The sequence below is a fragment of the Gadus morhua genome, chromosome 13, assembly GCF_902167405.1.
Source record: "Gadus morhua chromosome 13, gadMor3.0, whole genome shotgun sequence".
NCBI lineage: Eukaryota > Metazoa > Chordata > Actinopteri > Gadiformes > Gadidae > Gadus > Gadus morhua.
The window spans coordinates 18,923,783-18,946,037 of record NC_044060.1 but is presented as its reverse complement, the minus strand read 5'-3'; the positions used below and the strand labels follow the sequence as shown (position 1 = coordinate 18,946,037).

General features: G+C 44.9%; 3 protein-coding genes across 6 annotated transcripts in view; all 3 read right to left on the bottom strand.

Moving 5' to 3' along the window:
* Positions 1 to 609, bottom strand: part of lmcd1 (LIM and cysteine-rich domains 1) — a 7,097-nt gene extending 6,488 nt beyond the window's left edge. Inside the window, exon 1 of the mRNA XM_030375785.1 lies at positions 284 to 609. Within this exon, the coding sequence (XP_030231645.1) occupies positions 284 to 301 (18 nt within the window). The 5' untranslated portion in view covers positions 302 to 609. The remainder of the gene's footprint in view (positions 1 to 283) is intronic.
* An 862-nt stretch (positions 610 to 1,471) lies between these two features.
* On the bottom strand, positions 1,472 to 8,768 carry gmppb (GDP-mannose pyrophosphorylase B). Of its 2 annotated transcripts, none has more exons than XM_030375877.1 (10): positions 8,451 to 8,768; positions 7,672 to 7,804; positions 7,302 to 7,382; positions 7,015 to 7,063; positions 5,426 to 5,568; positions 5,156 to 5,314; positions 3,919 to 3,997; positions 3,126 to 3,253; positions 2,635 to 2,817; positions 1,472 to 2,234 (listed from the first exon to the last, which is right to left on the bottom strand). In XM_030375877.1, the coding sequence occupies exons 2-10, from the start codon at positions 7,798 to 7,800 to the stop codon at positions 2,103 to 2,105; spliced, it is 1,083 nt and encodes a 360-aa protein (XP_030231737.1). In that variant the 5' UTR covers positions 7,801 to 7,804; positions 8,451 to 8,768; the 3' UTR covers positions 1,472 to 2,102. The 2 variants fall into 2 exon arrangements, with proteins under 2 accessions (XP_030231737.1, XP_030231736.1); XM_030375876.1 differs by having other exon boundaries at positions 7,672 to 7,807; positions 8,451 to 8,766.
* Positions 8,769 to 9,202: 434 nt separating this feature from the next.
* ip6k1 (inositol hexakisphosphate kinase 1) lies at positions 9,203 to 22,162 on the bottom strand. Of its 3 annotated transcripts, none has more exons than XM_030375866.1 (9): positions 21,925 to 22,162; positions 17,853 to 18,069; positions 17,050 to 17,195; positions 15,397 to 15,523; positions 15,045 to 15,282; positions 14,291 to 14,472; positions 13,734 to 13,909; positions 13,059 to 13,292; positions 9,203 to 12,194 (listed from the first exon to the last, which is right to left on the bottom strand). In XM_030375866.1, the coding sequence occupies exons 3-9, from the start codon at positions 17,167 to 17,169 to the stop codon at positions 10,989 to 10,991; spliced, it is 2,283 nt and encodes a 760-aa protein (XP_030231726.1). In that variant the 5' UTR covers positions 17,170 to 17,195; positions 17,853 to 18,069; positions 21,925 to 22,162; the 3' UTR covers positions 9,203 to 10,988. The 3 variants fall into 3 exon arrangements, with proteins under 3 accessions (XP_030231726.1, XP_030231727.1, XP_030231728.1); XM_030375867.1 differs by having other exon boundaries at positions 17,050 to 17,192; XM_030375868.1 differs by lacking the exon at positions 21,925 to 22,162 and adding an exon at positions 18,530 to 18,548.
* Between the last annotated feature and the right edge of the window lie 93 nt (positions 22,163 to 22,255).

The window sequence follows — 22,255 nt, the reverse complement described above, 5'->3', positions numbered from 1 at the left end:
TAAAAACTCAAGTTAGTAGTCTATAGTCAGAAGTAAGTTATTTGGTACTAGTCATTAGAAAGTCTATAGAGACTAGGCAATAGTCAGAACTCAGAACTCATTAGTAAGTCAGTCCTAACTGAAATCAGTTATCACTAGTAAGTCGAAGTCACTGGTCACTAATCAGTTGCAATAAGCCAGTGGTAAGTAACTGGTCTGTAGTAACTTGGGAATACTCAATAGAAAGTAGCGACTAGTCAGTAGTAATGAATCAGAAGTAACTAGCATAACTTCATTTTGTTACCTTCTCTTTTCTGCTCATTTCTCTTCAGGCTCCTCAACTTATCCTCTGCTCCTCCAGATGTTTTGGGGTGGCTTCAGTGAGGTCCTTAACTCTTCTACTCGGGAAAAGGAGTCTTTTGGCACTTCCTATTGACAGGAAACCACAGGATATTCAACAATAAAAGTACCTCTACACCCCAAAACTGACTGATCTGTCAATACAAAATAAGCTTTCTGTCTCTCTTGCTCACTCTCCTCCCCTTTCTCTCCCTCTCCCTCTTGTTGAAAACCCAGCTTCCACAGGTAGAGAAAGAGGGGGTGAGAGAGGGGGTGAGAGAGAGAGAGAGAGAGAGAGAGAGAGAGAGAGAGAGAGAGAGAGAGAGAGAGAGAGAGAGACTCCCATTTGGGATTCCCTTGCTGTTATCCAGCCAATTGGGGCTCAACCCTTATAATTGCTGGCCAATAGGGGGGAGGCAGCAGGGACCTCCCCCTCTGGGTCCCTGGTGGCCCTCAGGAGCCATGACATCACCTTATCAGCCCGCTGGAATGCACGCACACAAAGTTTCTAGATGAACTAACACGCACACCAAGCTTTGACATGTACTCACTCACACACTATACATATATAAATATATACACATATATTATGTATACACGTAATAATGTATCATATTAACATATGTTATCTATGTATTATATCATTATATATATATCAATATCATATATACATCTATATTTCCATATATTATATTTGTATCTATATCTTACACACTTCACCCACTAGACAGTTGTACAACTTATTAACTGAAGTATACAGTATACATGATATTAAACTATTCATGTTACTTCATTAACTAAGGTAAATGTATGGTTATGGAAATAAGTTCATTGTTATTAACTGTTTGTAAATGTTAGTTAGCTGCTTATTACTGTGTTCGCTAATGTTTACTAATGGTTAATTAATGTGCCCTTAATACAAAGCGTTATCGTAATACTTGTAAACCTTAAGAGAGTACGAAGTAAGTAGTAAGTACTACACAGGGTACGAGAGCAGTACACAGTACCATCCTGGTGACAGATTTGAAATTAGGTATAAAAAAGGTTGGTAGTAATTATACCTTACTTTGTGCTTGTGTGCACAACGCAGCCCAGGTGTGCAGCAGCACCCCCTGCTGGAACCTTCCAGACAGTGAGGAAATAAAGACAACAGTTCTCTTCACCTTTTTATATTAATCTGATAAAAAACACAATGGATTCATACCTTCATTATTATTCTATATGCTATACAACTGTATAGTTTACTAGTATACAATATCGTTAGCATACACTAATACTATATTACTATAGTATAATATAGCATATCCCATTATAAAAACCACTCACGTTAAGCCCGTTCACACAACCCTAAAGAATGCCAGACCCAAACGATGCCATCCTCACAGAAGGACGGACACACAGTGATTGGAGGGTCTGGTCCAATCAGAACCGACCAGGACACCTGTCAAATCTCTGATCGGCAGATCTTTAATGAGCCTAACGTCTCTAGACCATAGTAGACTTGTTAAGCAGAAGATTAGACAATTTCACATTTTGATTAGAGTGAGGGACGTTTTGGGGGACTGCAAGTCTTGAAGCTGGTCCGGGTTCTGGGTCACGGTATAGAGGTTCCCAGGTGGGTGCGGGGGAGGGGTCCAGCTCGAGGGGTTTTGGGGCGGGGTCCAGTTCGAGGGGTTTTGGGGCGGGGTCCAGTTCGAGGGGTTTTGGCGCGGGGTCCAGTTCGAGGGGTTTAGGGGCGGGGTCCAGTTCGAGAGGTTTAGGGGCGGGGTCCAGGGGACCCCGGTCTACATAATGATGCGTGGCTCTGCTACGGATTCTGTGATGGATTTGTGCGGCAGAACGTTGGCGCCATTCAGGTAGAGCTCGTCGCTCACGATGACGTCTTCACCCAGAACCGTAACGTTCTCCATACGCACCTACAAGGAAGGAAAAGGTGTACTGGTTATAACATATAACATAACTGGTTAAAACACGGGACATTAGGAACTACGCTGGCCAGTCAGAAGAGCATGCAATCTGCAACCTCACCACTAGATGTTACTTAATTCTAGTCAGAAGAATTGTTCTTAGTTTGTTTTGTGTCATCTGCAAATTGTGTTTAAAAATGATTATTGACGTAAATTGGTTTGCCTTACACTACGCTCATTGCTTATAATCGATTATCGCCATGAAAGCTGGTTATTATCAGTTATCTTACCAGGTGAAAGAAATTATTATCATGCATCCTTATTAATATTAAAATATAATGCCCTCCAGATTTTATTCATTTCTTATTATCCCGATAAACAGTATAATGTTCTGATGTTTGGAGCTCACCCATTGGCCGACAGAGCACTTCCAGCCCACGATGCAGCTGTCCAACCAGGAGTGAGAGCGCAGGCGGGCCCCCTTCAGCACCGTGCAGCGCCTCACCCTCACACCGTCCTCCACCACCACCCCGGCACCCAGCGTCACGTTGGGGCCGATGGAGCAGTTCTCCCCGATACGGGCTGAAGGGTCCTGTTGTACACACACACACACACACACACACACACACACACACACACACACACACACACACACACACACACACACACACACACACACACACACACACACACACACACACACTCAGTGGGATTCATTTGTCGACTACAACAGCTAGCAGGACACTGAGCTAACAACTACCTTGTAATAATAATATCAATATTAGCAGTAATCCACTATTTTAGGGAACAGAACATGTAACTAAAGTAGCAACTATACCAGGTTCCCAAACTAGTGTAGTTAACTAACTAAGGTAACTACCGGTAAACTAGGTAACTCACCACTAGGACGTTCCCTATAAAACCAGGACCGGTACAGAGGCGGTCTGGAGCGCGTTGCCGTACTGACTGCAGGTACATACACATCCCGGTCAGGAAGTCTTTAGGCTGTCCGATGTCCATCCAGAACCCTACACACACACACACACACACACACACACACACACACACACACACACACACACACACACACACACACACACACACACACACACACACACACACACACACACACGCACACACACGCACACACACGCACACACACGCACACACACGCACACACACGCACACACGCTCTCATTGATGCTGTAATGGTGGTTAAAAAACCCACACAGCGGCTTGTTCTCTAGTTAGCCTTCTGCTAATGCTAGTAGCATCAGCTCTGGTAGCACTAGCAGTGCTATGAGCCCTAGCAGCAGTAGCAGCGCTAGCAGCAATTGTAGCAATAGCACAGCTAGATGGCGGAGGCAGATTCTATCCGACTTACGTCCGTAGGGTAGGCCGGCTGTACAAACCAGAGGAGCATATGGGTCAACATGCTGCCATGATAACACGTTACTGGTTCAGGTTTAGTAGGTGGTGATGAGGTAGATGTGTAGGTATAGTTTGAGGTGGAGGTATGGTTTGAGGTGGAGGAGTTGTAGTTAGAGGTGTTACTAGGGACAGGTGGTGTGGTGAGCCTTTTGCTCCATTGCGCAAAGCTGGAGGCTGTGGAGGTGTAGGAGGCGGTGTAGTTGGAGGTGTAGTTAGAGGTGCATTAAGAGGTGATGGTGTAGTTTTTGAAAGGTGTAGTTACCCTGTAGCTCCATAGCATAGAGCTGGCCATCCTCAGCCATCACCGGGAAGATCTCCTTCTCTATTGACGTAGGCCTCAACTAGAAACATACAAGACACACACTTTCATCTCTCTGTTCTGCTATACTTGTGAGGACTCCTGAAACATTTACTGCCACCAATGTTCCCATGTTTCGAACTACATTTGTACATTCTGAGATCAGACAGAAAGTACAGAAAAAAAATGAAAACTTGGTAGTTCTGTTTTCAATGGTCTACCCCGAACGGAAAGATACCTGGCAAGCTCCACAACTAAATTCCGAGGTTTGGTTCCTGCTTATGGATATGCATTGAATAGTATTTTCATAAATAAAGCATCTAATAACTATAACCAAGGGAAACGACCTTTTGAGTGAGGACATTTTGTTTTGTCTTCACTTATTGCAAGTCACTTGCACTGCTTGTTACTGCATCCTGAGTATTCAAAGATGCTGTACTCACATTTCCAATGAGGTCCTCATTTTGAGCCAGAGGGTTCTATACAAACACACCACACTTCCTACCCACTCTCTGCTGCCCTCAAATCTACAGCTCAACTGTCCGACAATCATCTAATTGTGCAGCAACTGCGGCTCTCTTTCATTGGATGCCACTGTTCTTTCTTGGCATATTATAGCACAGATAGAGTTTCATGAAGAAACACCCTCAACTGCCTCAAGGAACTACCAGAATATGTATCCTCTATATGTATGAATATGTAATATCTTCTATGTTTATGTATTTCATGAGGAAACAGACTCGACTATTAAATTAACTGTCAGAAGATATAGCTGGCATTAGTTCCATGACGATATACCCTTACCTGATAAAGTAACTACCTTAAGGTATAGCAGTGATAGAGTTCCATGAGGTAACATCCTTATCTGATAAAGTAACTACCTGAATCTATAGCAGGGATATAGATCCATGAGGCAGCAGCCCGAAACAATAAACAAAGTAACCTTTGAAACCACATTGGAAGAAATCTGCCAAGCAACAGTGAAGGTTCTCCCTCCAGTAGTTGATTAACTTTTCTTTAAGCTTTCAGATCATTGAGGTGATATTGTAGATAAGTGTGCAAACTGCAAACTAGTCTTAAAAAGTGTGTGTGTGTGTGTGTGTGTGTGTGTGTGTGTGTGTGTGTGTGTGTGTGTGTGTGTGTGTGTGTGTGTGTGTGTGTGTGTGTGTGTGTGTGTGTGTGTGTGTGTGTGTGTATGTACCTGGATGCGCTGCAGCATGCTAGGGTTAAAGATGTACATGCCAGCGTTGATCTTGTTGGAGACGAAAACCTGGGGCTTCTCCACGAAGCGTTGGATCCTCCCGCCCTCCGCCTCAAACACCACCACGCCATACTTAGAGGGTTCTTCCACCCTGGTCACCTGGGCACGCACACACACACACACACACACTTCAGTCAGGAAATCCATTGATTTATGCTAACTAAAACAGACTTCTACCTACACCTGCTACCTATCCATCGTCTCACTCACCACTATGGTGCCCTGGTTGCCATGGTTTCGGTGGAACTGGAGCATCTCTTGGAATGGGAAGTCACAGATGACGTCCGAGTTGAGGACGAAGAACGGCTCATTGTCGTCACACAGTAGGTCCCTGGCCAGAGCAAGAGGCCCCGCTAATCACACACACACACAAATACAAAATAAGAAGGCTGCTGAACACACACACACACACACACACACACACACACACACACACACACACACACACACACACACACACACACACACACACACACACACACACACACACACACACACACACACACACACACACACACACACACACGACCCTCTAGCCAATGACTGTTAAGCCCGCGGAGCCTCAGAACTCACAACAACAAAGATGATGGCGGACTACAGGCTTGTAATCGTTCTGCAGCAGGGGCCGGGGGTATACCACAAACCTCGCTGAACATACCCAGGCTTTCCTGGGAAAACCTGGCTCGACAGAGACGCAACTCGCAATCAGAGTTAAATGGTACCACGACGCTCACTTTAGATTCAATCAGTTGAACCAGGTTTTCCGCTTTAGGTTCAATGCGCATTCACATAAAAGGGGCGTTTATCGGGTCATTTGACTCACACTTATGCAAAATTAATCGAGCGAGAGCGGTGTAATTCACCCAAGAAGAGCAGTGTATTATTATGAATTCCTACGAGGAATTCAAAGTCCAAATCACAGCCAAGGGGAACACGGTTGCCCATAATAAGGCTAGGGTGGCGTGCTGGCAAAAAATAGCCGACCGTGTTAATTCGTAAGTTAAAAGATTCTGCATATAGTCTAAAAAATATCATGCATCATCATGCATTTTACCCCCATAGATGTGGTGCCAGCACGCTCCTACGAACCAAGTCCAAGTCAAAAATAAATATAAAAATATTATTCAATGTGGTAAGTTGTAAGCATCCACTTGAATAATTTCAGGTGAGCCTATGATTTGCAATGGCCTAGGCTCCAACTTTTAATCTCATGTTGATTACCTGTAGCAAATAAAAATAAAACCCAAATCTCTCTATAGCTCTGCACGGAGTACTCGATTTGTATGGAGCCAGTTTCCTGCCATAATTCAAAACTGAAAAAAAAAGTTTCAAAGGCTTGTAAGTCTGGGTTTGAAAACTCAACACCTTGTAAAAAAGGTTTTGCAACACTGAAAAAAGAGATTATAACCTGAAAAAAATTCAAACTAAAATTCAAACATCTGTAAACATGATTTTGTGTTCTATTTTATCTTCATAATTTTCACCAACGCATTTTCAAAGTTCAAACAATTTTTCCAGCGCATTTGCAGAGTTTCAAATCTGGCACTGTTCTAACAGTGTATTTCATTGTTTCCCGGTTTTGAAACCTTGTAAATGGGATACTGCAAACAGGTGTTCATACATTGAGAAATAAGTTATGAAAGATTGTATATTTAGTTTTAAAAACTTGTAAAGGTGTACGTTTACGCCATTGCAAAAAACTAAACTAACCAATTACTTAATTAACCTACGACTTAACCGCGTAGTGGAAAATGGGGAGGAGTGTGAATAGGAGGAGGGTGAAGAGGAAGATGTCTGACCTGTCCCCAGAGGCTCCTTCTCATGAGATAGAGAGATACGGATTCCGAGCTGAGGAAGAAACACCCCACGGTTAACCATCAGCTCACGGTCCTCTATCTATTGTGTTGTACGGTGTGTGGTCAGCAGGGTGTAGTGGTGTAGGGTCATTAATGTGTCATTTGTGTATGGTAGTGTAGGGTCAGTAGAGTAGTAATAGTGTGGTGAGATGTCAGTTTGGTGGGGAGTATAATGGTGGTGTAGTATTGGGTAGGCTGGTGAGGAGGGTGGTGTAGGTTGATATAGATACCCTCTGTTCCTGGATTCTCATTTCCTTCTCCAGCAGATCTGACATGTAGCTCACTGCCAAGACAACATGGTCCACCCCAGCCTAAAGGAGAGATTTCTTTTTTAATTGAGAGTTACTCCCTGTACTAGAGGGGGAGCGAAAGAGAGATACTACCTGTACTAGACAGATAGAGACTTACTACATGTACTAGAGAGAGACTTACTACCTATACTAAGAGAGACAGAGACTTACTAAATGTAGTAAAGAGAGGTTGTATTATAAGCATCATTACCAATGGAGAGACAGTAGTTAAGTATCAGTACCTGTACTATAGAGTGTTTTGTTAAAGTATTTGCTAGTGATAGTTTGAGGGTTATTCTAGCATCGTTACCTGTACGAGCGCCTCCACCTGGTGCAGCAGGGTGGGCTTATTGCAGAACTCCACCAGGGGTTTGGGCAGACTCAGTGTGAGTGGGCGTAGACGGGTTCCATAACCTCCAACCAAGATCAGGGCCTTCATGCTTCTACTGCACACACACACACACACACACACACACACACACACACACACACACACACACACACACACACACACACACACACACACACACACACACACACACACACACACACACACACACACACATTATATCCTAAACGTGTTGATAATAATAATGAATTAAATTTATATAGCGCTTAATATGGTACTCTAATACGCTTTTTTTGATAACGACCATCTGAACCTGCAGCCAAGAGAGATTACGAGGGTTTGATTACCCAGACCATTCCGGCTCAGCGGGAAGTCTTGCTGACTGAATGACCCTTGTTATACATCTGGAGGCTATTCTTCTTACATTCTAGTTAAACATCCAATACTAACGTTCATCTAGTTCAATTGAATTCGGCTGCATTTCATTTCCAAGGGTGCTGTAACTTAATGAATGGATGCTAACCGGTTTACTAGCACTCAAATCCCACTACTCAGTAAGAACACTATGAAACTACCACTGATTACATGTTTTAACAGATAAATTACCACTGTAAGTATGCTAGCCAACTATTAATTAAATAACGGCCACATTCCAAATGTGGGGACACAAACTGAGTCAGAGTTCATTGACATGTAACTTAGCCTTCTGACATCAACAGAGCAGGAAGACTCCAACTTACCGAGAAAACCACCAAATTAAGACCAGATAACGTCCAAACTGCTTTCCTTGCTTCCTCCAGAAAGAATTAAGAATCAAGTTTCTATAAACAGTTACTTGCTAACCAGAATAACGACTTTAGGAGGAGTTGTCCCTGTGAAAGACCTGCAGCAGCAACACAATGCATCCGTCTTCGTCCATGTATAGTGGGGTGGGAGACGAAGAGTGACATTTAAACAAAGACCACATTTACCGATCTTGTGAACATATATAATCACACAAATAATATATTACGTAACAAACATATATATATAAAGTTAAGGATATGTTTCTGGAGTTGATAGCATACTATATATTAAATGTCTGTCTTCCGTGTACCCCTTCATAATAAGAGAATGGTACATCTGAGATACCTTAGGTTAACCTCTCGGACCAATCAGAGAAGAGCAACGTGGCGCTGTCGCAACAGAGCCCCGCCCCTCCAAGGAACAGCTGATGTTTGTAAACCTAATCGTCTGTAAACGATTGACATAAAGAACGTGAAATTATTTAAACCTGGACCTTTTTCACATTTGAAGTTCATGTCCACGGTATCATTATCGAAAACGATGCATTTGTAATTAACTCGCATCCAAATGCAATATATGAAATGTACGTGACATGGTTCAAACTCAACCATGTCACTTTCATACCTTCGATTGAATTTCGAGATATTACTCCAAACTTCGTTATTTTATTTCTACCAGTTCTAGGAAAAAAAAAACACCCTCGAGACTTTCTTAAATAAATGTTTTATAGATCACATTCAAAGGTGTCATAAAGATGTAATATTATAATATTTAAAAAAATATTCATCCATGCAACAAAAATAAACAATAAACAGATACTTTTGGGTGACTATTGTATAATACTTTATCTAAGATTTTTTTTCTTACATCTATCACAGATCAGAGGACCAATCACACCTTGTCCTCTCTGCAGAAGCCCACTAGCCACAGTTGGCCTGTTAGCTCTGCATAACCCCTCTAGCCACAGTTAGCATGTTATGCCTGCAGAACCCCACTAGCCGCAGTTAGCTGTGTAGAAGCCCACCAGCCAGAGTTAGCCCTGCAGAACCCCACTAGCCATGTTTAGCTCTGCAGAACCCCTCTCGTTACAGTTATGCTAGCTTTTTAGAACCCGCTTGACAGTGAGTTTCTGTTGCCTTTAATCCAGAGGCTTGTACTCACATCCGCAAGCTTCTGTTGCCTCACCATCCAGAGATCAGTTAGCATATTGGTTAGTTTCTGTTGCATTTTCACCTAGAGACCAGTTAGCATGTCTGCTAGCTTCTGTTGCTTTTTCATCTAGTGGCAACTTAGTATGTCTGTTAGCTTCTGCTGCCTTGTCATCTGGAAACCAGTTAGCATTTCCGGTAGCTTCAGTGGCCTTGTCATCCAGAGAAGTTAGTATGTCCATTAGCTTCTGTTGCCTTGTCATCCAGGGACCCGTTAACAGGTTTTTATGATTCTGTGGCTTTTTAGTCCAAGACAGGGCTGGCCTTACTGCTAGATTTAAAACCCCAGACCTAGCCTAGATGTTAGCTTCTAGTGTTGGCTATCAGTTAGGCCAGACATTGGGTTTAAAAGCTAGCTGTTCGCTTGGAATCCAGCCCCATGCACTACTGGGGGCTTTCTCTGCTGCAGTGATTTTAAAGCTAGTTTAAAACGAGAATGGAGAGCACAGCGAGAGCAAAGATACATCTCAGCTCTCAAGAATGTTTTACAGCTTTACAGTATCAGTGAGATAGTCTCCATGTTCTACTGAATACCTCCAAGCATCCTAACACTAAGCTATCCCTGACGCTCGACTACATTCTACAATAAACCTTTTTAAGTATCCTATTCATTAATATTATTACTTCCTTCACTATTCATTATTATTAACTTACTTCCTTCACTATTCATTATTATCTTGCTTTCAACATGTTGGTTCAATAGTACTATGGTGGTACAACAACACAGTTTCTATATTGAAGTAGGTATAATGAAGGGCGGTTCCTGTGTTTGTGCTCTAACTGGTCACATGAGCAGATTGTCACGATGGGATTGGCTACAGCTGGAGGAAGCCCCAACCAGTCTTAGTCTCTTAATGCTCAGACGGTCAAGGCAATGCATTGTGGAAAGTGCCAGGCAGTTGTGGCTGATTGAAGCCCCTCCCCCTTATTCTCCCATGATCCTTGCTTCTGTCCCACTGTCACAGTGGTGACAGTCTGCATGGGCGTGGCCACCCAACACACAGGTTTTCAACCTGCAGTCCTGCGTCGGCCATGTTGGCTCCCTGGAAATTTCCGTGGCCGTTTCTTAGCAACCGAAGCCTCTCTGATGTCTTCAGAATGGTGTTTGTGTTGCCATGGAGACGACAAGGAGAACGATGACCATGGTCCATATTTACAGAAAACGAGGGGGGACGACACAAAACCCAGAGAATGTGTGTGTGATGTGTGTGTTTCTGTGTGTGTGTTTGCATATATGTAAGGTGTGTGTGTGTGTGTGTGTGTTTCTGTGTGTATGTGTGTGTGCTACGCCAGGCTGTTATCCCTCAGGTCCTCCAGGATGTGGACCAGACTCTCCAGTCCCAGCACGTAGCCGCGGTCCGGCCCGTCGTGCACCGCCGTGTCGTCACGGAAACCCTTGAAGGTGGAGTGAGCGAAGTCTATCATACGCAGGTCTACCAGGGGGGCAGCGGCGTCTGGGCGGGGGGCAGGGGAGGAGTGGCTGGGGGGAGGGGCTTCGGGACACGTTGCGGGGCAGGGGTGGCTCGTGGGAACGGCTTCTGGGTGCGGTGTGGAGCACGGGTGGCTGGGCGGAGGGGCTTCTGGGCACAGTGTGGGCAAGGGGTGGCTTGGGGGAGGGGCTTCTGGGCGCAGTGTGGGCAAGGGGTGGCTTGGGGGAGGGGCTTCTGGGCGCGGTGCAGTGGAGGTGTGGCTGGGTGGAGGGGCGTTACAGTTTGAGGCTGTGAGGGGGACTATCTGAGTAGGGGGAGGCAGTGAGGTTATCCCCTCTGTCGGCAATCTCGTCCCTGGCCCCACCCCCGGTTTTGTCGTCATGGAGATGTCCCCCTGACCGGAAGAGATCTGCGGTTGGCCGTGCTCTGGAGGTTGAGCCCGGGTGCCAATGTGTGGCTCTGGAGGAGGTTGGGGCCAGGGACCACTGTTTGGGTTTGATGGACGTTGAACCTTAAGGCCAATGTGTGGCTCTGGCGGAGGTTGGGGCCAGGGAGCACTGTTTGGGTCTGACGGAGGTGGAACCTTGGTGCCAATGTGTGGTTCTGGAGGTGGTTGGGGCCAGGGGTTACTGTGTGGTTCTGGAAGAGGTTGGGGCCAGGAGGGACTGTGTGTGTCTGTAGGTGGTTGGGGCCAGGGGGGACTGTGTGTGTCTGCAGGAGGTTGGGGCCAGGGGCCACTCTGTGAGTCTGGAGGAGGTTGAGGCCAGGGGCCACTATGTGTGTCTGTAGGAGGTTGAGGCCAGGGGCCACTATGTGTGTCTGTAGGAGGTTGGGGCCAGGGGCCACTCTGTGAGTCTGGAGGAGGTTGAGGCCAGGGGCCACTCTGTGAGTCTGGAGGAGGTTGAGGCCAGGGGCCACTCTGTGAGTCTGGAGGAGGTTGGGGCCAGGGGCCACTCTGTGAGTCTGGAGGAGGTTGGGGCCAGGGGCCACGATGTGCGTCCGGGGGAGGTTGTGGAACCTTATGCTGCTCAGTGAGGGGCACTGCCGTGCCTTCAGCTTCCTAACAAGCAAAATCAATGATTTGTCGATTAGGTAACGACGCGATAACGAGTAATGATAAGAAATTAAAGGGTAACGTTAAAATTTGCAACCTGGAGCCTACTTTTCCCAATCATATTGGGTCTCAGTGACTTATGTGGACAACAATGTTTTTATTTGTCCCTATTGGAATGACAATAGGGATATTACCTGTAACAACACTTCGATTTCAGAGGGATCAAACGACTGGGAATGAAAAGTTGTATTTCTCTATAGGGATCCTTTCCATAATGTAAGAATATAATCTGAGCCTGTCAGGTTGACATTTGCTACTCTTATGATGAGATATTAGTTAACGATGATATTTGTTAATAATAATAATTTAAGTTATGAGGATTTATTCAGTTATGATGATATATTAACGAATTATGAAATCTAAATTTATAATAAGATATTAACTAATTATGAAATATTAAGTCAAAATGAGATATCTGTTAATAATGACATATCAAAGCCAGAGCCATTTTGTGTCATTTGTTGAATTTCTCCGTAAATCTTGACAGCAATCAATAAATCCAATGCTCTGACTGAAGAGAACAATCCGGTACCCGTCTTGCTATAGCAAGCAAGCTAGTCATTGGTTTTGGGGGAGTTGCTTTGGAGGGAGGCCTGAAGGGAGGGGTAAGATTGTTTTGTTTGTTCCTTTCAAAATCTAGCTCACTCTGGCTGGTTCCATCAAAGTCGCCTACCCTGGCTTTAAGTACACTAAGTTATGTTAAGTAATGTTGGAGAGATATTATGTATCGCTAAAATATTAGTTGAAGATAAGATCAGGTAAAGACGACATGTTAATGTTGTGGTTTAGTAGTTGTGGAGCAGGACTCACCTTCCCCTCGTAGATGATGAGCAGCGACGAGGAGTAGAAGCGGTAGGACGTCTGCCCCTCTAGCACCGCCTTCAGGCTCCCCAGCTTGCTGAGGATTGGTTCAAATAGGTCGCGCCTGAGGCCCAGTCCGTTGTGCATGTACTGGTACAGGGCGTGGCGGAAGCCCTCCATGGTCAGGCTGCGGCCGTAGTACTTGTTCCTACACAGGTAGTGGCCCGTATCCACCTGGTACACCTGGAGACGGAGATATAGTGCTTAGTGCTGCGGTTGGTAGTACCCCCCTATGGCCACCAGGGGGCAGAGATATAGTACTATAGGACTCTGGTACTGGGTAGTACCTGCACATAGCCACCTGGTACACCTTGAGACCGACACGGAATATCTGGTACTAGGTAGTACCTGCACATAGCCACCTGGTACACCAGGAGATAGACATATAGTACTATAGGTCTGTGGTACTGCACATAGCCGTAGTAGTACAGTATGAGTTAGTGTGTGTACGTATCCAGCTAGAGATATAGTACAATGATAGTAGTACTATAGTATTAGGTAGTATTTGCATGCAATACAGCTGGACCTCAAGGCTGGTTGAAGTTAGTAGAAGTATTACTAGAAGTAGCACCATAGCGGTATTATCATTAGTAGTGGTAGTAGTACTGTAGTACTAGCTCGTACCTGCATGCCACAGAGCCGGACCCCGAGGCTGGCGGAGGTGCTCTGCTGACACTTCCTCATCTGTCGGGCAGCCTTCTCCTCTGAGGCGTCGTCCCCGTGCTGCCGCGTCCCCATCTTCAGGTCCAGGATGCAGGGGTACAGGAAGTGGTGCACCACGTTCTCCAGCAGCAGGAACTCTGGGGAGCGCTGAGGAACAACAAGGTGGTCGTCGTGGCAACAGCAGGTCTCTGACACCAACGCAGGAAGCTCTCCCATGACTCTTTTCTTGTTCCCGCTTCCATTGTTAAGCCCTCTGTATGGCTGCGTTGCGCAGTAAATGCTCTAAGAAATGTAGATGTCTGTTTATAGAGATATTGTACTTTGCAAGCACTTAAATAAAGAAGAGACCTGATCAATGAATAGATAAAGATATAAACAAACACTAATTTCAAGAGATCATTAAGTTAAGCTTAGAAAGTGGTTACAGGTTAGGGTTATGTAGTGGTTCTACTGGGGTAAGGGTAAGGGTAAGGGTTGTGGTTAGAGCTACGGGCTCGGCGGTTCTACAGCCAGGATACTGTACAGCCTTCGGTCCTTGGACTGGGAGCGCATGCGGCTGAGCTGCTGCTTGTGGCAGCGCAGGCTCCAGGGGTTGTGGCTGATCTTCTCTGAGCCCAGGCCGCTGTTCCCGTCCAGCATCTGGAAGGGAACTTCAGAGTGGATGTGGAGCTCCAGCCTCGGGCTCTTGAGGTCCGCCAGGCTGGGAAGACAGGGAGACCCGATCAGATACAACCTGAAGACCACCCCCTGGAGCTGGGCCAGGACCAGGGTGCACAGACCCCACGTTGCAATGTTATATTAAACATGTTCAAATATGAAAGAAAGCACTTAAATTGTCAAATAAATTAGCTAGTTCATATTGTTATATCTTGAAGAGTTGGGATCCAACCAGGGAGGTACACATGGATGCTAAAACTCTCATGCTTACGTATTCAAGCTATCATCCTCAAGTGAACACCCCCCATTTAACAACCTCCGGCATGCATTACACTCTAAAGCTAACGCCGGCAAGCAAGCATCCGCAAGCCAACATCCTAATGCCAACACACCCTCCATCTAGCATCCTCATGCTCACTCCCTCATGATAGCATCCTCAAGATTGCATCCTCGGGTCTGAAGGCCTTTGTCGTCTGTCCCCTCTCGCTGGGAGAGCCTGCCGGTTAGCTTACTTAAGTACATACTACTGGGAACTGCACTGCCCTTTAATCTTATAGGATCAACCTGGTCAAATGAAATAAACCATAAAGGCGCTCAATGCACATGGGCCCTCACCTCTCGGTGGAGTCGCTCTCCAGCACCTCCCTCCGGTCTGCCCGCTCGTCCTTGTATTCGGCAGAGGAGGAGGAGCGGTGGAGGCTGCGGCGGGACTGTTTCCTCCTGGGCTGCTCCCTCTCGGGGAACTCCCTCTCCTCGTGCTCCCCCGCCCCCTCTGAACAACTCTCCACGTAGGGGTAGGCCACCAGGTTGATGTAGCCATCAGAGTCCCCTTCGAAACACACCAGCACCACGCCTGCAGCACAGCGGCGGTGATGTAGGGAGCGGAACACGTTACTAGAAGGACATGGCTTTAGTGGAACATGTCAGACTCATTAGTAGAATATATTCGGTTTTTATATATACACACCTTTGTATTCGGGGGTGAACTCTTTCATCTCGGGTGGAAGGGACTCGTAGAAGCGCTGCTCTCTGCTGATCAGAGGTTTACACACCGTGTGGTCATCGTAGCGCATCATGCTGGTGTGACCGCCTACCTACAAACACACAGACACACACAGTTATGTTTGCTTGCAAAGATTTAGTTCACATCATTTTGTTTTAGAACTTATACCCCACCATAGTTAAATTCTTCTGGTTAACAAAGGGTTAAACCCAGGGCAAAAAATCATGGTCTGTCTTGGATAAATTATGACCATTTAAAACGGATGAAAGAGCAGGACCTTGCTTTTTTAAACTGCCATCAAAAGAAAACCCCAACACGACACAACTCTTTATGCTGGGATAAGGAATAAGATAAGGAGATTATAAGGTCGAAGGAAACTTTTTTACAACAGAAACTAAAATATGGGGCAACACCTAGTGGTGGTCCCCCACTAGACCACCACTACAAAAATGCTTGATTAGAACCTAAATGGAAACCTTATGGATAGGAAGCAGAGGCCTTCAAATCACTTCTTTGTAGACTATGTGGCTGATACTACCCAGGGATTCTCAGTTAACCAGGATAGAGTGTACCAAGCAACTATACTAAAACATTTCTGAGCCATAATTCATGAAAATCATCAGGTCCCGCAAGCCTTTAAGAGCATAAGATGGGTTTGGGATGGAAACATCAGTGCTCTTACATGGCACATGGCACTAGCTAACCCAATTACTTCTATCATTAAATTCTGTACACCCCTTGGGCAGTTCCCAAATGCCTGGGAATGTGCTATTGTCACTCCAATCTTTGAATCTGCTGACCCACTTTCCATATGTATTTTTAGGCCAATCAGCATTCGCCCGACAGCATCCAAGGCTGACGAGAACAGGGTAGCTGAGCATATCATCTCCCTTCTCAGTAACAGCTGCGTCCCTCCACCCTGTGCAATTTGGCTTTGTCGCCAAACCCTCAACAAACACAGCTTATTGTCTCTTTTCAGAGATACGCGATTTGGGTGATGGTTTAGGTTGTTTTTTGGTCAGAGGAAAACACTGTCAACCAAAAAGATCTTTCTAAGCTATCCAAATTGAACTGCTCTCATTGTGCAGGGAAATGTGTGAAATCATACAATACTAACCGGGCTAAATCAGTTCCCATAAATTATTATCCATCCAAATCCAAGTGGAGGCTGGTGGACAGCAAGGACCTATTCTTGGTCCACTCCTATTCAGTTCAGTCTATAAATCAACGACTCTCCATGTTTTTGTCCTGAAGCCCTTATTTCGCTGACAACACCGTTTTATTTGTACATGGCAGAAGCAAAGCAGATGTTTTGTATAGGCTCACCAGTTCAAAGGCTTAGGTCACACATTCTTTAGACCTTCTAGTGACCCTCACATACTTGTAGATGGTGAGCGATTAGTTTGTGAGTGAATTCAAATTTCTTGGGGTGTTAATTTAATTTTACCTCTATTTTAAGTCCAATCTTCCGATGATTTTCAGTCATTTGAACTGCTGTTTAACAAGCTGCTTGGATAATACTATACAACCTTAATATCCTATTTAAGATGATACTATATTACCTATTATACGAAATATCATTGCCTATATTACCCATTTTCGATAATCTTGTACTACCTGATGGACAAAGGGCTCCAGGGAAACCCCTCCTCTTGGTGCCAGAGCAGCCCCGCCCCCCTGTGAAGCCCCACCCCCCTGCAGCTTGGTCTCCATGTTGTTGGCCTGAGGGAGGCACATGGCTCCTGCACGCACTGCACCTCCTGCTGAGAGAAAGGGAGTGTAAGCAGTTACACACACACACCCACAGATGCTAAACCTGAGCAACCTTGGGTGTTAGCTCTAGCAGACGCTGTTCAGATGCTATGTGTGAGCTACCCTGGGCATTAGCATTAGCAGACTCTGTTCAGATGCTAAAGGCAAAATTCCACAAGAACCAGCACGGAAGCGTCACGGTAGTAAAACGGTCTCCGAAAATAATAGGAACCATTATAGTCAATGTAGGCTATTCCACTGGATACGGGCACGGCATGGAGCCCTTCCCAAACCGGCACTTTGTTAACGATACTTGCATTGTATTTAATGGGTTATAATATGTTTAGGGGTTGAATATCGTGAACTCGTGAATAATATTGTATGAATCATTCTAATCATCATAATTTTTACAATTCATATAGGCCCATTATAACTATGCACGTCTTGAGCCATCAGCCGGAATTTGCCCGTACCGCTTTCAGTGGGGATTGCAGTAAGGAACACAGGCACTTCGCTGCCGCGCCGCTTCCGTGACGGTTCTGGTGGAAATTGGCCTTAAGTGTTAGCTACCCTGGGCCTTAGCTGAGGCAGACGTTGAAGATGTTAGGTGTTGGCTACCCAGGCCATTAGCTCTGGCATACTGTGCTGTAATGCTGAGATGTAGCTACCCTGGGCGTTAGCTCTGCTCCGCGGTGGGGGGGAGGGGGGGGAACACGGCACCACAGCCTGCTGGGAACGCACGCTGGCCCCGGGCGGAGGCGGAGCCAGCCCGACGGCCACCTCCCCCAGCCTTCTATCAGGGCGCGCCAATCCACTGCACGACAGCACGGGCGACAAATCACGATGGAAAAGTGGGGAGTCTTTACCAGGCTGAGTCTGGACTACCTGGAGAGAAAAGATACAACTTGTTAAAATACCTTATTAAGCTACATTGAACCAGCATAATAAACAACCACATTAAACCTTAACACTACCATTTTTTACCAAAAAATAATGATATTCTTAAGTATAGAAAAGATTTATACTATTCAGGGTAAAACATTCGCTTTACTGTAGTATAGAAAAGATATATACATAGTATACCAAAGTAAAAAAACTTTTATTCATGCTAAACTGTAGAAACATTTTATAGACTTAAGAATAGAACATTTGTATGGGTAGACAAAATTAATGAATTTAAGTATAACAAAAACATTTTAATATACTAAAGTTTAGATTTTCTTTGCTGTACTAATGTATAGTAAACATTTAATATACTGAACAAAAAAGAATGTAGGTGCTAATGAATTGAAAAAAGTCATAGGTATATTAAATATTTGTACCACAACAAAGTAGCTATGCTCACATTACATGATCTCCCAGGTGAAGACAGAAGGATTTTCTATTTTCTATTTCACAGCACTTAATCCCAAAAATATTTAACTACAATGTAAACTAAAGATACTATGAAAAAAATATTCAAAAGGGAACCTATAACTAAAAAGTAAACACCTGACATTATGAATATAATATATATTATATACCTACAATAACAATATTTAACAAAGAGAGCCAGGGGAATAACGGCTAGTAGTGACTGTTTTGAGTAGCTACCTGGGTAGGCGTACGGAAACTGACCAATGAGAAGCGCTGAATGGACGTCACACCTGAGAGGATAGGTTCAAGTCTTTCCTACCCATGACCACTCTCAACAACAACAAGCTAATCGTTAATCATGTTCTGTCAGACAGTCCTTGACCTCCCCAGCCATCAGCTTACAGTAGTACTGACAACCTCATCAGTAGCTGCTAGGTGGGTAGCAGACGGCTAGCTGTCCTGCTAGCCAGTAACATGCACATTCATCTCCTATCCTAGATGCTGTGTGTCCAGTATAAGCTGCAGAAATCATGATTTACTTGACAATTTGAAGTTTGGAATAGAAGCCACGACCCAAGGCTTGATAAAACCTGGGACTCCCTCTAACTATGCTCAAACTATTTAGTTTATATGATTGACTATGATATAAGGCTGTTATTAATAGTTAATATGATAGACTAAGATATAAAGTTGTTACTAATAGTAATTATGAGAGATAAGTCTTTTATTACTTGTTAGTTCATTTGATAGATTGTGATATAGGGTGTTATTACTAGCGAGTTAATAAGAGAGACTATGATATGAGGCTGTTATAAGCAATAACAGAAGTATATTATAATATAGAATTATTATGATTATAAATTGTAGATGATATATATATATATATATATATATATATATATATATATATATATATATATCATCTACAATTTATAATCATAGTAATTCTATATAATAATAATAATTATAATAATATACCGCTGTTATTTAGCCTTAATTAATGTGATATATGATATTCAGCTGTTATAAATAATTATATATATGTGGCTATTCTCACTGGTTATAATGATAGACTTTGTAAGGCAGTTATAACTGGTTATGTTAGACTATGATATAAGGCTGTCCTTACTAGGGCCCGACCGATTCATCGGCCTGCCGATTTAATCGGCCGATTATAGCCTTTTTGAAAATAATCAACATCTGCCAAAAAGACGCAGATTACAACCGATTTTTATTTTTTTTATTATTTTTTTTTTTTAGAAATGTTATTGCGCTTAGTATCCTGCAGATTGCGCTCCTACTGGCCTTGCTAACTAACAACTTTAGCTGGAGTAAAAAAGAGGAGATTGAATTTTACCGTACAACATGAAAGCACGCTCGCTCAGGCAGCTGCGCGCTCACCTCACCAATGTACACAAGAAGCTTTGTTTGAGCATTTTGTGCCTGTTTTTCTTTAGGTCCCAGGCCATGTTAATTTGTTATACTGTAGACTCTAACGGTGAGACCATACTGCTCAGCACGCACGTGTTAGTCACTGCTCACGAGCGCAGCACATTGGGAGTTATTTATTTATTTTACCATTAAGAACCCCCAGGCAGTTTCAAGAAAAGTCCCCTGGAAGTTAGTGGAAGCCAGGTGCCCCCCAGAGTGTATACGAACCCACGCCATTAGTCCAACTAGCTATACACTAACCACTCAACATCATCATCTATTCAGAGTAAGCCATAAAACTGGTAATCCCCTCGTCCGAGACCACCCGAGGACCCAGACTACCTACCTACTTAGACTGGCTCAGCCTGAACTGGACCACTCCCAGAACCAGACCGGATTACTGACCATCATTCAGAACTTGGTAAGGGACAGGATGGTCTAGTAGTGATAAGTGGACTCCTAGCTGAAAGGTCCTGGGTCCACCCCCAATGTCCACAGTCTACCTGTAGGCATCATAGAGCAAGACGCCCTTACACTACCTGCTCTTTAATGACATGCATGTATTATCAATAATAACATCTGCTAAATGACCCAAGTAGGAGTAGTTGTAGCAGAAGTAGTAGTATTTGTAGTAGTGTTAGTGCTTCTACCTGTACAAGTAAAAGTAAGGGGATTGTGTCTGTTTGACCACCGTCTACAGATAACATCAGCTTTCAGGTAGCCTGACTATTGCAAGACCAATTCGTAAATGGGTATCAGTCATCAGGAACCTCCAAGTTCATTTTCGAGGGGTTATCGTCCCCAGACCAAAAGGCCTCTGGGCGCAATTGGATAGCCCTGCAACCAATCAGAGCAACGAAACATGTGACCATCACTGGCAGCCATCTTTGTTGTTTATGAAAATTCTTCAACGGTGGTTCCATAGGACGCTCCTCTGTGTAGTCATCTTATAAAACACTCCCCATATTAGATAACGGTTTGCATTGGCACGAGCCAGGCCAGATCTGCCGCAAATCTGTCTGCACACACGGGGGACTAGATACATATGCCAGAGCAAAATAAACATGACCCCGCAGATTTGTGTAATTCCTATACATTTTAGGTCCAATTTGGCCAGAAGCGTTTAAAACTCTGACCTCTTTCAACACACAGCATTCCTCTAGCCCAGGCTACCTGACAGCGTCAGAACTGACTGCACTTCACTCCTCTAGCCCGGGCCACATGACAGCATCAGGGCTGACTGCGCTACACTCCTCTAGCCCGGGCTACCTTAACTGACAGCGTCAGGGCTTACTGCACTACACTCCTCTAGCCCGGGCCACCTGCCAGCATCAGGGCTGACTGTAAACTCCTCTAGCCCGGGCCACCTGACAGCATCAGGGCTGACGGCACTACATTCCTCTAGCCCGGGCCACCTGACAGCATCAGGGCTGACCGCATTACACTTCTCTAGCCCGGCTCACCTGACAGCATCAGGGCTGACTGCACTTCACTCCTCTAGCCCGGGCTGCCCATTGCAGCATCAAGGCTGACTGCGCTGTACTCCTCTAGACAGGGCGACCTGACAGCATCAGGGCTGACTGTACTAAACTCCTCTAGCCCGGGCTCCCCCTTTCAGCAGCAAGGCTGACTGCACTGCACAGCTCCAGAAACCCCCAGGCTACCATGGAACTATATGGCTAGCTGCTTGACCTTAGCCTGACAGCTAGCCAGATCACCCTGGCTTACCTAACATTAACCAATTGGTCTCTGGACCAAACCGACTCAGTAACCATTAGTTTTCAACCCTCGCAGATACGTGGAAGTCTGTACTGGATGTCCATCTCTGTATTTAAACGTGCGTTTACTGACATATGATCCCTGTCTAGTTAGCGCTGCAGGCTAACACTAGCAGCTCTGCTAATGTGACGGTTTGTCGTTACGCAGTCACTAACCGTCCAAATGGCCACTTACCGTCTCCTCCGCCGCTCACTGTCTTGGATGAGGCGAGGAGGTCGGTCAGGGTGTGTGTGGTCAACCGGACAGCTGTCCTATCCCAGCCAGGCTAAGCTGCCTCATAACTGGGTGCAAAAACATCAGAGCCGATCCATGCAGTGAATGGAAGAGCTAACGGTCGGAGCTAACGGTGCTACAGGACAGCTCCAAGTACTACAGCTAGCTGTTAGCCTCAGAGCCTCAGCGCTACAGCTAGCTGTTAGCCTCTGCTGCCCCCTACCGGAGAGCCGCATGGTTGACGCAATCGAGACGATAAACTTCTTCGCACGATGTAAAACTGGTAATGATT